Source organism: Phyllobates terribilis, unplaced genomic scaffold (genome assembly GCF_046119375.1).
Source record: "Phyllobates terribilis strain yellow unplaced genomic scaffold, ASM4611937v1 Scaffold_3__8_contigs__length_932513732, whole genome shotgun sequence".
In the NCBI taxonomy this organism is placed as follows: Eukaryota; Metazoa; Chordata; class Amphibia; order Anura; family Dendrobatidae; genus Phyllobates; species Phyllobates terribilis.
In genome coordinates this window covers 853,265,803-853,282,323 of record NW_027362763.1, presented here as the reverse complement: position 1 = coordinate 853,282,323, position 16,521 = coordinate 853,265,803, and the positions used below count along the sequence as shown (strand labels likewise).

Below are 16,521 nucleotides of genomic sequence, written 5' to 3'. Positions count from 1 at the left end.
TTGCAGTGATAAGTATAAGGGTCCGTGCCCACAATGTGTTTTTCAAGCGTTTTTGCTGTGGAATTTCCGCAGCGTAAATGCTTGTGAAACGCTTGGTAATCCGCACCCCATGGTCCCCAATGTCAATCCGCAATTTCAATGCCCATGCTGTGGAATTTTCCGCAGAGTTTTTGATGTGTGGAAAATTCCGCAGCATGTCCATTATTTGTGCGTTTACGCATGTGGAATTGCCTTCTCAATGCATTAGAAAAAGCAGGGCAATTCTGCATGTGCAAAACGCTTCAAAAACGCGCAGAAAACGAGTGTCAAATTCTGCACGCATTTTTCCGGGCAAGGACATACAGAAATGAAGTAAAATGAAAAGAAGAAATGTCTTCATTTCTGCATCGTGGACACATAGCCTTACACACATATAACACAATCACTGTTTTGTCCATCGCTGGGAGCCCAGGAAACGCGTGCGGCAGAGCACTGTGTGACTGACTGTGAAGCTAGAACGCTGTTTCTCTGATTCTATCTGTTGCGCGCCCTCTGCCGGGGACAGAAGGTTACTGCGGGCCGGCGCACAGGCTGTAGATATCTCGGTATATTCCTATTATCACACAGCACAATGGACAGTATTTCAGCCGCTGAGCTCCGGCTGTTGTATATGACAGCGGTGCGGGTCCCTCCAGCGCTCCACAATGTGTACAGTGCACAGACACCACGTTTCCGCCTGAACCAAGGAGTCGGGCGGAAGTCAGAGCAGAGGGCTGTAGTTCCGGGTCAGGGGTCACCCACGTTTCCATGTGGAGCCTTTCAGTGAGAGACCGGTGCAGAGGCTGATCGTACAGTGAGTATACACCGCCGTGTTATATACTGGTTCCCCCGTATAGCGCTGTGTGGGGGCAGCTCTGCTCTCACTATGGGGGGGAATCTGTAGGAACTATACTGACTCCGGTGACTGCAGATCTGCAGGGAGGCTGTAGCTTTAGGCCTCATTCAGACTAACATGTTTCCTGTTCGTTTTCTATCTGGGGTTTAGAACATGTTTTCATTATAGTCTATGGGGCTGTTCACATGCCTGCGGTTTTTAGTGGACTGTGTGTCTGTGCCAGAATCCCAGATATATATCCTTTTTTACCACCGTTGACAAAGGATACTGGTAACGGCCTATGGGTCTGTGACCCGCGCTCTATATTATAGTGGACAGGAGGAGTTTTGTCACTGACTTACTTTGCTATATGTGAAAATCACTGACCAGATCCGGACACTCGGACCATTTCTTTGTGTATCAGACACGGACGTCTGAATGATCCCGTATTAGATAAGGATCTGATGAGATCACATCTGTCCTGTAATAATGGAGAACAACCACACAAAAAAGGTATAAAGGAATAACACAATACTCATTCATCATATGTTAATTTTATTTTGATTTAAGCATCTCAAGACAGACAAGAAAGATTAAAATAATTTAAAAACATGATTAAAATACAGCTCAGGAGGGGGGGGGACCGGAAAAAGGATGCTAAAAATGAATAACACAAAGTAGATATCTCTATAGATCCTCTGTATAATTATATATTAATCCAATTTAATTACCCATAACTTATTCACAATGATTGAATATATATATATATAAAATCTTCTGATAGCAGAAACCTTAAATAAATATTTAATATAGAGTGAAACTTTAACCATTTAAAGATGAGGTAAAGCGCCCGTGCAATAAATTAAATTATAATGATTGGATATATATAATAATCTTTGATAGCAGCAACATTAAATAAATAAATATTTCATATAGGGTGAAACTTAAACGATTCAATATAAGGTAAAGTGCCTGTTCAATAAATTTATATATATGTAAAATAAATATTCAAGTATATTATGCTGCTGCCAGCAGTGGGACGTCTAAAAAATTCACCAAAATGTCCATCAATAGATAATTACAGTTCTACTAAAGTATCCCAAGGTGATAGAGTACTGAAATTGTAATGAAAATCCCATTAGAGACATACCCTGGTCCCCCTCACAACACTCAAACGCCATTTTGCTCCTCGCTTCATCAGGGAGTGGTGTGAGGGAGAGTGATGCCATATATATATACACGCAGGACCTGCAGCTGTTGGCCATATATAATTACCAGCATCTCTCTATTGGGCGCCGTGAGCCGCTGCAGATACTTCCGGGGCGGCCGACCCGGGGCGCGTCACTGAAGGGCGTGTTGCCATTCATGACGCGCACAGGTCAACAGCCAAGCAGAAGATCCTGCGGCACACAACGCTTGTGACGGCCATAATAGGAAATGGCAACAAGCCATAACTGCACTCACAAATAGAGCTACATCCAAGGTAAAAGGGGATATCGTAGTGATTGCTAGAAAAAAAACATGTAATAAATCAGGAATTTAGTGAAAATAAGAATTGGAGATGAAAAAAGTGAAACAAATGTAAGATATGTATATTTTACCATGAAGGCCTGCTGCACAAAGTCTCCTCTTAACAGTTGTTGTAGAGATGTGTCTTCTGTTAGAACTCTGTGTGGCATTGACCTGGTCTCTAATCTGAGCTGCTGTTAACCTGTGATTTCTGAGGCTGGTGACTCTGATAAACTTATCCTCAGAAGCAGAGGTGACTCTTGGTCTTCCTTTCCTGGGGCGGTCTTCATGTGAGCCAGTTCTTTGTAGCGCTTGATGGTTTTTGCAACTGCACTTGGGGACACTTTCAAAGTTTGCCCAATTTTTCACACTGACTGACCTTCATTTCTTAAAGTAATGATGGCCACTCATTTTTCTTTACTTAGCTGCTTTTTTCTTGCCATAATACAAATTCTAGCAGCCTATTCAGTAGGACTATCAGCTGTGTATCCACCTGACTTCTGCTCAACACAACTGATGGTCCCAACCCCATTTATAAGGCAAGAAATCCCACTTATTAAACCTGACACGGCACACCTGTGAAGTGAAAACCATTTGCGGTGTCTACCTCTTGAAGCTCATCAAGAGAATGCCTAGAGTGTGCAAAGCAGCCATCAAAGCAAAAGGTGGCTACTTTGAAGAACCTAGAATATAAGACATATTTTCAGTTGTTTCACTCTTTTTTGTTAAGTATATAATTCCACATGTGTTAATTCATAGTTTTGATACCTTCAGTGTGAATGTACAATTTTCATAGTCATGAAAATACAGAAAAATCGTTAAATGAGGTGTGTCCAAACTTTTGGTGTGTGTGTGTGTGTATATATATATATATATATATATATATATATATATATATATATATATATATATATATATATATATATATACAGTACAGACCAAAAGTTTGGACACACCTTCTCATTTAAAGATTTTTCTGTATTTTCATGACTTTGAAAATTGTACATTCACACTGAAGGCATCAAAACTATGAATTAACACATGTGGAATTATATACTTAACAAAAAAGTGTGAAACAACTGAAAATATGTCTTATATTCTAGGTTCTTCAAAGTAGCCACCTTCACGATTGCTTGGAGTCTGATTAATGTGCACACTCACTGATCTTAACCTCTTTTTTTCCAAAAACACAATGTCCCCGGCCTACAGCTATCAGTGAGATCGCTTCTTTTACTTTAGAATTTTATAAAATGTGGATGTTTACTGTGGACAACCAGTGACCCTTCTACAGGAGAGAGAACTTTTATGCATGATGCCGTATCTCCGAAGGTCCTGATTGTCCTTGTTGAGATCCGTCAGGCCATGATCCCTGGGAAAATGTCTGCAAATAAGCTCTTCCAGAAGGAAGCATGCCTCCTATAGGTAGCTATCCTGTAAGTCAATGTTCCAGACACAAAAGGGGTTGACTCAAGTTTATAATTAAGAAGTAACTTTGTAATTTCCCTCTTTCCTGAAAATTCTCATGAATTGTAGGATTTTTAATTTTATAGTGTATAAATCGTTGCCAAGGCTACCGGCCTCTCTGACCATAGGGTGGCCATGGCAATGAGCTGACATTATAAAATGTAAAATCCCTCTTATTTGATAACGCAGAGGATTTATGATAAGAGATTGTTATCTAGGTATAGCGCGTGCGCTGCTCTCAGGCTCTATACTGTAGAGACTACTTGCAGCAGTGTGAAGCTTGCTGGATCTGGCCGCCCTCCGTCCCTGCGTGTCTTCCAGGCTGCTGAGGAGAGCGCACAGTTCAGATCAGCAATGCGACCGTGCTAGTTATCTGACCTGTCAGTCTTCCGGTGTGTGCACCTCTGGCATCCATGAAGCTGGGAGGCAGGATAGCAGAGCCTCCTGCAGATTAATCTAGAGAAAACCCCTTTAAAGAGCCCGGAAACAATACAATTCAGATGAGCTCTCTGCCGGGAGGAAGTAAAGTATTTCTCTAGTGCAACCTAGTGTGGAGGTAACTAGTTCATGGCTGACCCTTTAATAAACCAAATGCTTAGGAGTCCCCTACAAAACAAAAAATCCCATCTGTAGCCGGCTGTTCTTGGGTTCTTGCCCCCACGGTAATATGGTGCTTATTAGGTAGGTCAGAGACCTGTGACTTTGGCTTCAGCACTCAAGATGGGGGAGGCAGTTAATGTTTTTTTTATTTAACTTTTTTGCTTCCTTTTTTTTTTTTTTTTAACCCACAAAGTATTTATCGGCCTCTACGGCCACGTTCACACGTTCAGGATTTGGACAGTATTTGTAAGCCAAAACCAGGAGTGGGTGATAAATACAGAAGTGGTGATGTGTTTCTATTATACTTTTCCTCTGATTGTTCCACTGCTGGTTTTGGCTTACAGATACTGATGTAAAATACTGAAAGTGTGAACGTGACCTTAGGGTCTTTATGGCAGCTGGTGGTCTTCTTAAAGGGAAACTGTATTCCTAAGGGCCAATGGAAGTTGTGATGGAACTATTCGTATACTTCATCTAACTCCTTAGGGCCTTGCTTTTTCTTTGATTTGCAGTAAGTTTTGCTTTGTTCATAACTGATGTCTATAGAAATTTGGACCTGGCTACTCCACTTCCCCTTGTCTCCTGCTTCTCATGTGGCTCATGTTACATTTATGCCGATGTTCTTACACTTTTTCTCTCCACTTTAGAACCCCGAGTCCATAACAAGCCGCAGACATGACTTCTTTAGCCCATCAGCTGAAGCGCCTGGCACTCCCGCAGAATGACGCCAGCCTGCTTGGTCGGCATCACGCCGCATCACTTCTGTTCGATCCGAAGGAAGCAGCAAGCATTGACAGAGAAACGTTTTTTGCTCTTGGTAAGAAGCAGTTTCCTTAGAAATAACAAAGTGCAAAACCAGCTCCATATGGAAAAATATTCCAGTTTGTCTCTGTTCACACTGATGCTGGTCCTGGCATTAACTGGTTTCTGAAGGACACTCCTAATGGTCCGATCACACAGTAATGACACGTCCTCTCTATATGGCACCAGCATTACAAGTGGGAAAACCTCATAAACAGCTCCATTTATTTTAGTATAAACAGTGTCATAAGTTGGCATCAGCTAAAATGCCCACAGGGTGTGTCCCCTACCTGTTTGATTAAGTGGTTAGCTTGAGAAGGGGGCTAGTTCCTCTGGAGCCAACGTCTGAGCTCCTATAGGCCAAAAGTAGAAACAGTGAAGGAGCTTCACACTTAGAGGCACATGGAGATGCTTCATATACATTGGTAAGTACAGTATTGGGTCACGTTTCGGGTGAAGACCCTTCATCAGACATAAAGGCTATATTCACTGCATATAGGTTGTAACGGGTCTGGGAGGTGGAACCTCTGAGCAACTATACAAGTCCTTGTAAGGAAGCGGGTGGCTCCCAGGGAAGGCGGGCAGGTAGTCACGGCTAGTGACGGGGACAGTCTCTGGGTAGAAGGGCAGGAGGACACGGCAGGTGACGGGGACAGTCTCTTGACAGGCGGGTGGTCACGGCAAGTGACGGCAGAGCCTCCAGGTAGGCTAGCAGGCAGGTAGCAGGTGGACGCTCCCAGGTGAGCGGGCAAGAGTCTCTGGACTGGCCGGTGGTCACAGCAAGTGACCGCTCCAGGTAGGCTAGCAGGCAGGTAGCAGAGAGGCGCTCCCAGGTGAACGGGCAAGAGTCTCTGAACAGGCAGGAGGTCACGGCACGTGACGGCAGAGCCTCCAGGTAGGCTAGCAGGCAGGTAGCCGGTGAGCGCTCCCAGGTGAGCGGGCAAGAGTCTCTGGACAGGCAGGTGGTCATGGCAAGTGACGGCGGAGCCTCCTGGTAGGCTAGCAGACAGGTAGTAGGTGAGCGGGCAGACTGATCCATAGACAGACTGGCAGGGCTGGTAGGCAGACTGTCGGACCGCAGATAGGTAAGTAACAGGCAGGAATCTGGCAGGTGACTGGCAGGTAACTGGTAACGGGACCTGAGGGCTGAAGCACAGTTGAAAGGCTTTGCAACAACATTGCTCGGGCACCTCCATTTTGGAGGAGGTGCCTTATATATGGGAGGTCCTCCGGCAATTGGCCGGGGATTCCTTAGGACGGCGCGCGCGGTCCCTTTAAGAGAGGGGGAGCGCGCGCCCTAAGCACACTGCTGGTGAAGGAGCGCGTGCCGGAAGCAGCGGGGAGAGAAGCGCTGGAGGACGCCGCGCCAGGAGCGGGGAGGTGAGAGGGACGGCGTCTCTGCCTAGTACGGGGCAGAGACGCCGATGCTACAGTACCCCCCCCCTTTAGGCCCCCTCTTTTTTTGGCCAGAAAGAAACTTTTCAAGGAGAAGCGGGGCGTTGATGTTCTCCCTGGGTTCCCAAGTTCTCTCCTCAGGACCAAACCCCTTCCAATCTACCAGAAAAAAGGTCTTTCCTCTTACACTCTTGGAGGCCAGAATACTCTCTACCTCAAAGACGTCATCAGCGGAAACCGGAGCAGGAGGGGCACCTGGATTATTGGAAAAAGAGTTAAAGACAACGGGTTTGAGGAGAGATACGTGGAAGGAGTTGGGAATCCGTAGGGTGGCCGGGAGTTTCAATTTGTAGGCCACAGGGTTAATTTGCCTGGGGACTTCGAAGGGACCGATGAATCGAGGGCCCAACTTGAAGGAGGGTACTTTGAGCCGCACATGTTTGGACGAGAGCCAAACCTTGTCTCCCGGACGGAATTGAGGCGGATCCAGATGTCTCTTATCAGCATATCTCTTCATCCGCTCAGAGGACAGAAGAAGAGCGGACCTGGTACTCTCCCAAATAGTAGAAAATTCGCTGACAAGAGACTCCGCAGCAGGGTTGTCCACAGAAACGGAGACAGGAAGTGGAATCCGGAGATGTTGGCCACCGACTATAAAGAACGGGGATTTGGAAGAGGATTCGCTCTCATGGTTATTGTAAGAGAACTCGGCCCATGGTAGGAGATCCACCCAGTCCGAATGGTGTGCATTAACGAAGTGCCGGAGGTAACTGGTCAGGATCTGATTGATCCGCTCCACTTGACCATTGGACTGTGGGTGGTAAGCGGAGGAGAAGTCCAGGGTGATGTCTAGCAGCTTACATGTGGCTCTCCAGAAGCGTGAGGTGAACTGAACCCCACGATCCGACACTATGTGGAGGGGCAGGCCATGGAGACGGAAGATGTGGCGGATAAAGTCTTTAGCCAGCTCGGGTGCAGATGGGAGACCAGGCAAGGGAATGAAGTGGGCCATCTTAGAAAAGCGGTCAGCGACAATCCAAATGACTGTACAACCGGCAGAAATAGGAAGATCGGTGATAAAGTCCATAGCAATGTGCTGCCAAGGAGCAGCAGGCACGGAAAGGGGCAGGAGATGGCCGGCTGGTAGATGTCTGGGAACTTTGTTACGGGCACAGGATGAGCAAGCCGCGATGAAGTCTACCACGTCCTTACGCAGGGTAGGCCACCAGTAATGCCGGGTAATGAGTTGGAAGGTCTTCTTTTGGCCAGCATGGCCAGCTAGTTTAGAAGAATGTCCCCAGCGAAGCACCCTCTCCCGATCTGGTACAGTTACAAACGTCTTACCGGGTGGGAGATGAGTCAGATCCAAGGGGGCCACATTCATCACCTTGGAGGAGTCGATGATGTGCGTAGGCTCTTCCTCTTGATCGGAGGACAGGAAGGACCGGGACAAGGCATCAGCTTTGACTTTCTTGTCCGCCGGACGGAAATGAAGAATGAAGTCGAAGCGGGCAAAAAACAATTTGCCACCGGGCCTGGCGAGGATTGAGTCTCTGGGCATTTTGGAGATATGCCAGGTTTTTGTGATCCGTGTAGATAATTACCGGGTAGAGAGCCCCTTCAAGCAGATAGCGCCACTCCCCCAGTGCCAATTTGATGGCTAGCAATTCACGGTCTCCTATGGAGTAGTTGCGCTCAGACGAGGAGAAGATTTTGGAGAAGAAGCCGCAGGTTACCATTCTCCCGGTAGAAGATTTTTGGGTGAGTACCGCTCCGGCTCCGGAGGAGGAGGCATCAACCTCCAGGTAAAATTGTTTATTACAGTCCGGACGGTGCAGGATGGGAGCAGAGGCGAAGGCTTTCTTTAAGGAAAGGAAGGCCTCCTCGGCTTCAGGCGACCATATCTTGGGATTTGCCCCCTTACGGGTAAGCGCAGATATGGGAGCAGTCCGAGACGAGAAGTGTGGGATGAAAAGACGATAGTAATTAGCGAAGCCCAGGAATCGCTGTATCGCCTTCAAACCTTCAGGACGAGGCCATTTTAGAACGGAAGAGAGCTTCTCGGGATCCATTTGCAGACCTGTCTGGGAGATGACATAGCCCAAGAACGGTAGGGAGGTCTGGTCGAAGAGGCACTTCTCGTATTTGGCATAGAGGTGGTTCTGCCGAAGCCTAAGCAGGACCTGACGAACATCCCTTCGGTGTGTGGGGAGATCCGGAGAGAAGACCAAGATATCGTCCAGGTATACCACTACGCAGGAGTACAGGAGGTCATGGAAGATGTCGTTGACCAGCTCTTGAAAGACAGCGGGGGCGTTACAGAGACCAAAGGGCATCACAAGGTACTCATAGTGACCGTCCCGGGTATTGAATGCCGTCTTACACTCGTCTCCTTGACGGATACGGACCAGGTTATATGCTCCTCGTAGATCCTGGCGCCCTTGAGACTGTCAAACAATTCGGAGATGAGCGGCAGGGGGTATTTGTTTTTCACTGTGATGAGATTGAGTCCTCTGTAGTCAATACAGGGACGTAGCGAGCCGTCTTTCTTTTTGACAAAGAAGAATCCGGCTCCAGCCGGGGAGGTAGATTTTCGGATAAATCCCCTAGCCAGATTCTCTTCAATGTACTCAGACATGGCCCGGGTCTCGGCTGCAGACAACGGGTAGATACGCCCACGGGGAGGAGTGGTGCCAGGTACCAGGTCGATCGGGCAGTCATATGGCCTATGGGGTGGCAGCGTCTCTGCTTCCTTCTTACCGAAGACGTCCGCATAGGGCCAGTAAGGAGCCGGGAGACCTGGTAAATTTGCTGGAGTAGGCGGAGGGCGAGCTGGGCGGACCGGAACCAGGCAGGTCCTATGGCAGTCTGGACCCCATCGGAGTACTTCACCGGCTCGCCAGTTCAATACTGGTTCGTGTGTCTGGAGCCAAGGTAGACCTAGCAACAGGGAGTGAGAAAGTCCGGACAACACATGGAATGAGATTTCCTCAGAGTGCAGCATTCCCACCTGCAGGGTTATGGGTTCAGTGACTAGCAGGATGGTCTCCGAGAGGTCTTCCATCCACGGAGGCGACTGATAAAGGTTCAGCCAGGGACCTGGTGGGAATACGGTATCTCTCTACCAGAGACTGGGAGATGAGGTTTCCAGCAGCTCCAGAATCCAGGTGGGCGAGTTCAAAGTGACTGTTTTCTCCCCAAGCAATAGAGACCGGTAAAGTCAGAGACGGAGAGGGCTTACTTTTGTCTAGGACTACCTCTCCGAGCGGTCCTAGACACTGGCGTTTCCCGGCTTTTCCGGGCAGGAACGGATGAAGTGCTCCATACGGCCACAATAGAAACAGCTTCCCTCGGCTCGGCGAGATTCTTGGCGAGATCGGACCATCTTGGTCTGGTCGATCTGCATAGGTTCAGACGAGTGCGCCCGCGGAGTGACTGGTTGAGAGGCAGGTCTCAGGGAAGTAGGAGCAGAGCGAGAAAAGTCTTTCTCCCAGGCAGTCTCTTTGGCACGTTCTTGGAACCGGATGCCAATCCGGGTAGCTAGTGACACCAGGTCATCCAGAGTGGTAGGAATGTCCCGACCAGCTAACTCGTCCTTATTCCGACCGGAAAGACCCTCCCAGAAGACGGACACCAGAGCCTCATTTTCCCAGGCAAGCTCAGAAGCGAGGGTGCGGAACCGTATGGCATATTGGCCCACGGTGAGACTCCCTTGGCGGAGACGTAGCAGAGAGGAGGCAGAAGAGGTTTTCCGTCCAGGTTCATCGAAGACTTTCCGGAAAGCAGCGAGGAAAGACTGCAGGTTGGACACCAGGGGATCCCCTCTCTCCCACAGAGGATTTAGCCATGCCAGTGCCTCCCCAGTGAGATGGGACATGATGAAGGCCACCTTGGCCCGGTCGGAGATGAACTGGTATGCCAATAGCTCAAAGTGCAGGGTGCACTGGTTTATGAAACCCCGAGCTAAAGTAGGTTCGCCGGCAAAGCGTGGAGCTGCCAGAAGCCGAGGTCCATAGTCGGGTACCATGAAGGGACTGGATTGCGGTACCACAGGAATGGGCACGGCTGGACCAGAGGTAGACAAAGATGAGTCACACAATGCGCCTAGACGAGAGTTAATGGACCGTAGATAGGACAGTACCACCTCCTGCTGAGTTTTCTGACGTAAGACTTCCTGGTGCAGATTGGAGATCTGGGGGCCACCGGGTTCCATGGCCCGAGCAAACTGTAACGGGTCTGGGAGGTGGAACCTCTGAGCAACTATACAAGGGGGCAGTCCTTGTAAGGAAGCGGGTGGCTCCCAGGGAAGGCGGGCAGGTAGTCACGGCTAATGACGGGGACAGTCTCTGGGTAGAAGGGCAGGAGGACACGGCAGGTGACGGGGACAGTCTCTTGACAGGCGGGTGGTCACGGCAAGTGACGGCAGAGCCTCCAGGTAGGCTAGCAGGCAGGTAGCAGGTGGACGCTCCCAGGTGAGCGGGCAATATTCTCTGGACTGGCCGGTGGTCACAGCAAGTGACGGCTCCAGGTAGGCTAGCAGGCAGGTAGCAGAGAGGTGCTCCCAGGTGAGCGGGCAAGAGTCTCTGAACAGGCAGGAGGTCACGGCACGTGACGGCAGAGCCTCCAGGTAGGCTAGCAGGCAGGTAGCAGGTGAGCGCTCGCAGGTGAGCGGGCAAGAGTCTCTGGACAGGCAGGTGGTCACGGCAAGTGACGGCGGAGCCTCCTGGTAGGCTAGCAGACAGGTAGTAGGTGAGCGCTCCCAGGTGAGCGGGCAGACTGATCCATAGACAGACTGGCAGGGCTGGTAGGCAGACTGTCGGACCGCAGATAGATAAGTAACAGGTGGGAATCTGGCAGGTGACTGGCAGGTAACTGGTAACGGGACCTGAGGGCTGAAGCACAGTTGAAAGGCTTTGCAACAACATTGCTCGGGCACCTCCATTTTGGAGGAGGTGCCTTATATATGGGAGGTCCTCCGGCAATTGGCCGGGGATTCCTTAGGTCCCTTTAAGAGAGGGGGAGCGCGTGCGCGCGCCCTAAGCACACTGCTGGGGAAGGAGCGCGTGCCGGAAGCAGCGGGGAGAGAAGCGCTGGAGGACGCCGTGCCAGGAGCGGGGAGGTGAGAGGGACGGCGTCTCTGCCTAGTACGGGGCAGAGACGCCAATGCTACATAGGTCAAAGGGATCCAGGGTGCTGGGTGAGATTCACTCAAACAGGGACACCCAGGATCCAGCTGTATCAAGGCCTGCGGTGTGTACAATTTATCTGTGTCTTTACCTTCTATCTATAGGATTCAGTCGTTTCAGTCTGCACAAAAAGCCCACCCCATCACATAACTGCATGGTATATTTAATAGTAAGCAATAGAATGTGATAAGGTTTGGACTATCTTAGGGTTACAGGTCCCTGATAGTCACTTACGTGCTCCAGTCCCTTCTGGTCCTCTTACGGTTTGTGTCAGTCTTATAAAGGAGGAAATATATTCCTGTCACTGTATATCCCAATTCTCTTTCTATATGTTTCTTACGTTAACAGATGATGATGCCTGATGTTATCCAATAACTAAGCCAGCCCCCTTCATTTTCTATATATCAGCAGGGTGAAAGAAAGTGGCTGGCTTAGCACAGTCCTCTGCACACAGGACATAATGACAGATGACTTATTGTACTGTGATGGACACAACCCTGAACAGAAGCCCCCCCCATGGGAAGAGTCAGACGGCCTTAAAACTCAGGTGAGGATTGCAATGCAATGCTTGGACTGGCCGTTGGCTTTCCCGACCTGAACTTGACAGCTACATGTATTTCTATGCAGCTGTCACACTCTGGTTGGGAGAACCAACGGCCAGTCCTAGCTTTTCGTTGCAATCCTCGTCCGAGTTATATGGCTGTCTTACTCTTCCTGAAGGCACCTTTTGAATGTGAACTTTATTAGTAAATTCTATAACTTACTAAATTAATCAGATGTAACTATAGTTTTTTTTTTCCAAAGCAGGTAAGTCCTTTAAGTATAGTGTACCTTCAGGTTTTGAAACCTTGTTAGTAATTCTATGTTGAGTTACCAGTGTTGTCCTCCCGCGTAAGACAGAAGAATAGGAGGTGCTCTGTAGTACATGGCAGCAGCCACTACACATTACATTGTGCATTGCAGATCCATTCATCGTGTCACATACGGTGAGCGGAGCAGTGCAGGTGCCAATGTCAGACCCCACCAGTCTGAGAGTGATGATCTTCAGAACACCCTATCACCAGACGACCCCTTTATAAGATGTGTATTTGAATGTTTAGAAATAATTCCAAGTTTCTTTATCCTTCTATAGGATGCACTGGACTTGAAGAGCTTATGGGGATTGACGCGTCCTTGGCGATCTTTGAGGAGACCCTGTTCAGTACCACGTCTAAAAGCTTGGAGCGCAGTGTGCAAACCAAAGCCGTGAACCAACAGCTGGATGAAAACATCTCCTTGTTCCTTACACACCTGTCCCCTTACTTCATGCTGAGGCCTGCTCAGAAGTGCCTGGAATGGCTTATTCACAGGTGCAGTATCCACAGGATTCATCATAGATGCCCAATATATGTGCGTCTGATGTCTGAGACCACCACCCATCTTCTACTGGCATGGCTAGTGGAGTAACCAAGTGCTACCTTCTTGACTTACAATTAATAAATGTAGACTCCTATCTAAATTTGCCCACACATCCCCCTATGTATCTCTGATCCCTGTAGCTTCTAGTGGTAATTCCATTAGTGACAATGTATTAAGCAATTGCTGTTTTTCCAGTTCCCCAGTATATATTGCGTTGAATATATATTTTGTGCCTGTATGTGTATACGGTATATATGTATTGTGTATAATGTAATATAATGCTTATTACCAGGTTTCATATCCATCTCTACAATCAAGATAGTCTGATTGGTTGTGTTCTGCCATATCATGAAACTAAAATATTCGTCCGCGTCATTCAGCTTTTAAAGATTAAAGAACCTACACATAAGTGGAACTGGCTGTACCAAATCCAGGTAAGTATTCAAGGGGTGTGAAGTCCCATGTAAGCAAACTTTTAAGGGGAAGCGGTCATGTGCTGCCGAACCCCAGACATGAATCGGGGACGAACTCCCTCATTTTTCAGAGAAAACATAAATTGAAGTTGAGCCAGGACTAGGAAAGTGTCATGTCCCCGCCCCCTTGACTCTTCTGCCTTTTCCCAGCCTGCTCCTTTTCATGCTTTTATGGTTCGAGCAGCCTGACTCTCATGTTCCCTTTAAACAACTCTGCCATCCTAATAATACATTTTGCATGTGGTTATGAATGTTGCTGTTTCCAGCCTGCCCAGGGTAGGGCCAGATGTGGACAACATAAATGATTACTGGCCACCATTTTGAAGGTTGTGTAGAGCTGTCATTGGTCACCCCAACAAATAGCTTTTTAGCCAAGCACACCCACTTTTAAAGGGGTTCTGCCCTTTCAGAAAATCCCAAACCCCCGTCGCAGTTTATTTAAAGAAAAAAAAAATCTTTTACACACCCTCCCCAGGTCCAGCGCCGAGTCTTCGCCACTGCTCCCAGTTTCTTATATTTGTTGCAGCGCTGACATCTTGTTGACAGCACGGCAGCCAATCGCTGAGATCCGCGGCTCTGCCCATGTAGGCGGAGCACCCCGCTCACACCCACTGAGCTCACTGATTGGCTGCCGTCACCAGCACTGGAGCCAATACCAGACACTGAGAGCAGCGCACTCAGTGGTGGACCTGGGGACGGGGAGTATGCAGTTGTTTTATAACCACCCCTTTCATGTCAGTCTTGGGTTGGTTTCATCTGATACATAACAAGCTCCATGTTTATTTTTAGACTTTCAATAAGTCATTTGTGATATGAGATGTTGCATTTTCAAGAACATGAAGATGATGTTCCCAACTGGGTTAATTTAATTGCCGGTGCCCTGTGTATAGAGAGGAGCCCTGTGTATAGAGAGGAGCGTCCTGTCTGTTCTGTGACGACCCCGTTGTAAAATCATTATATGCTAAGAACAGGAAAAAACACCATTAGTGGGTGGCGACTGATGAGCGAATGTTTGGCATAAAACTGTGTGAAATCTGAATGCAATAAACATAGAGATGGTATTTTGGCTTTTGTCACTTCAGCGTTGGGAGGTCGGCGGGGCCGGTGACGGTGTATTCAGATACCTGCTGGGCTGTGTGTGTAAGTGGCGGGTATCATGCGCCTGTCCTATTCTCGCAGAAGTGACTGGACTTTGTTAATAATGGCATACTTTTAAAATAAGTAATCCATATCAGATCGGTGAGAGTCTGACACCCACTACCCCAACCGATCAGCTGTTACCAGATCCCACAGTGACCGATAGTGAGCGGCGTATGGAGCCAAACACCAGCCCTCCGTACGGATCATAGTGGCCATTCTGTGATCTACGGCTTTGTAGGATCAAGTGTGTAGTTCTTGGCTACAGCTACCATTAGCTAATCTGTGTCGGACCCCCATGGATCTGATATTGATGACCTATGCCAACAATAGGTGATGAATATTAGATGTTTGGGCAATCTGCTTGCTTGCCCTTACTAGTTACATGTCCAGTAATCTAAGGGGTTAATGCTATGTCTGAGCCACCCAAAAACTCTGTAGTAAATGCTTTTCCAAACAGAGGGCCCAGTCTGTGCCCCATTCTGCAGGGCTGGGTTGTATCTACACCTTCCTCTGCCGTACCTGTAGTATATGTACTATTAGCATTGCTGAAATACTATCATTGTATTGTCTTTTTGGTTCTTTTTCTATACAGAAACCCGGCGTCCCCCTCGCTAGAAGCACTGTAATCACACATTGTTACAAGGATATGGGGTTTATGGAGTTTATTTGCAGCTTGGTTACGAAATCTGTGAAGGTTTGTATTCATTCACATACTGTACATATGTCTTACTTGGTATAATACTCTTAATCCAACACTCTGAAATATTGTAGATTATGTCAGTCCATTAGTGATCAGGCCGCTGTGTATGTGCCATTCCTTGTCTGATAAATCTCTGCTGTATCCGTGATGACTTTACCTTTACTTTTCCTTATATGCTACTTTATTTCCGGAATCCCATATTTTTGTCTGTTATTTCATAGGTTTTTTCCAAAGACGCGGAAGGCAAAGCCAAGCTGAGGGTCTTGATATCGTTTTACGTCTCGACCATTGTGGCTGCTATGGAAGCTGCAGAAAATCTCTCCGACACCTTTGTTGCCAAGCTCCTTCCTTATGTACAGAAGGTAGCAGTCTGACTACCATTAGCCATTTGTCCTGTATGATGCTAGCTGCGGACCCCCATCTCTCCAGAGGGCCAACATTTTAATGCCAATTATTACAAATTAATCCATGGTGCAGTCTAAAACATGGATGTCATTGATGGAGGTTTCCTGCACTCGTGGAATAGGATGACTTCTCATTCATCCTGGTACATTTAGGGAGTGGCAATTTTCACAAAGAAAAAGATATATATTATAATATTTATATAGATATATTTTATCTATACAGGATATATGGGATTTGTTGTCACAACTTAAAGTGCCTGACTTTCATGTAACATGTGCGCAGCTTTTTTTTTTTTTTATTTCTTGCATCTTTACATCGGGTACATGCAGCATCGGGTTCTCCGCTCCTTTAGGTGCTGGATGGAAATATTTGGGCAACTGAACAGCACAGCTCCTGCAACTAGTTACTGCCGGGTACGGCATATCTGCTCCTATAGGGAGGATCTGCCACCAGGTCAAAAGAGGCAAGTTTTTTGCGCTTATTGTATTCCCATTGCTCACCTCAGTAATCAAAGTTTTTTTTTTTTTTTTTAAAGTCCCTTTTCTAAAGACCATAAAATTAGCAGTGACTTAAAATGTCCATATATCAGATACCGTA

The 16,521-nt window shown here is 47.6% G+C and overlaps 1 protein-coding gene across 1 annotated transcript in view; it reads left to right on the top strand.

The window, feature by feature from the left end:
* Positions 1–686: 686 nt before the first annotated feature.
* Positions 687–16,521, top strand: part of HEATR1 (HEAT repeat containing 1) — an 83,518-nt gene continuing 67,683 nt past the window's right edge. Inside the window, exons 1-6 of the mRNA XM_073672541.1 lie at positions 687–832; positions 5,074–5,243; positions 12,941–13,157; positions 13,499–13,640; positions 15,412–15,513; positions 15,741–15,881. Of these exons, the coding sequence (XP_073528642.1) occupies positions 5,102–5,243; positions 12,941–13,157; positions 13,499–13,640; positions 15,412–15,513; positions 15,741–15,881 (744 nt within the window). The 5' untranslated portion in view covers positions 687–832; positions 5,074–5,101. The remainder of the gene's footprint in view (positions 833–5,073; positions 5,244–12,940; positions 13,158–13,498; positions 13,641–15,411; positions 15,514–15,740; positions 15,882–16,521) is intronic.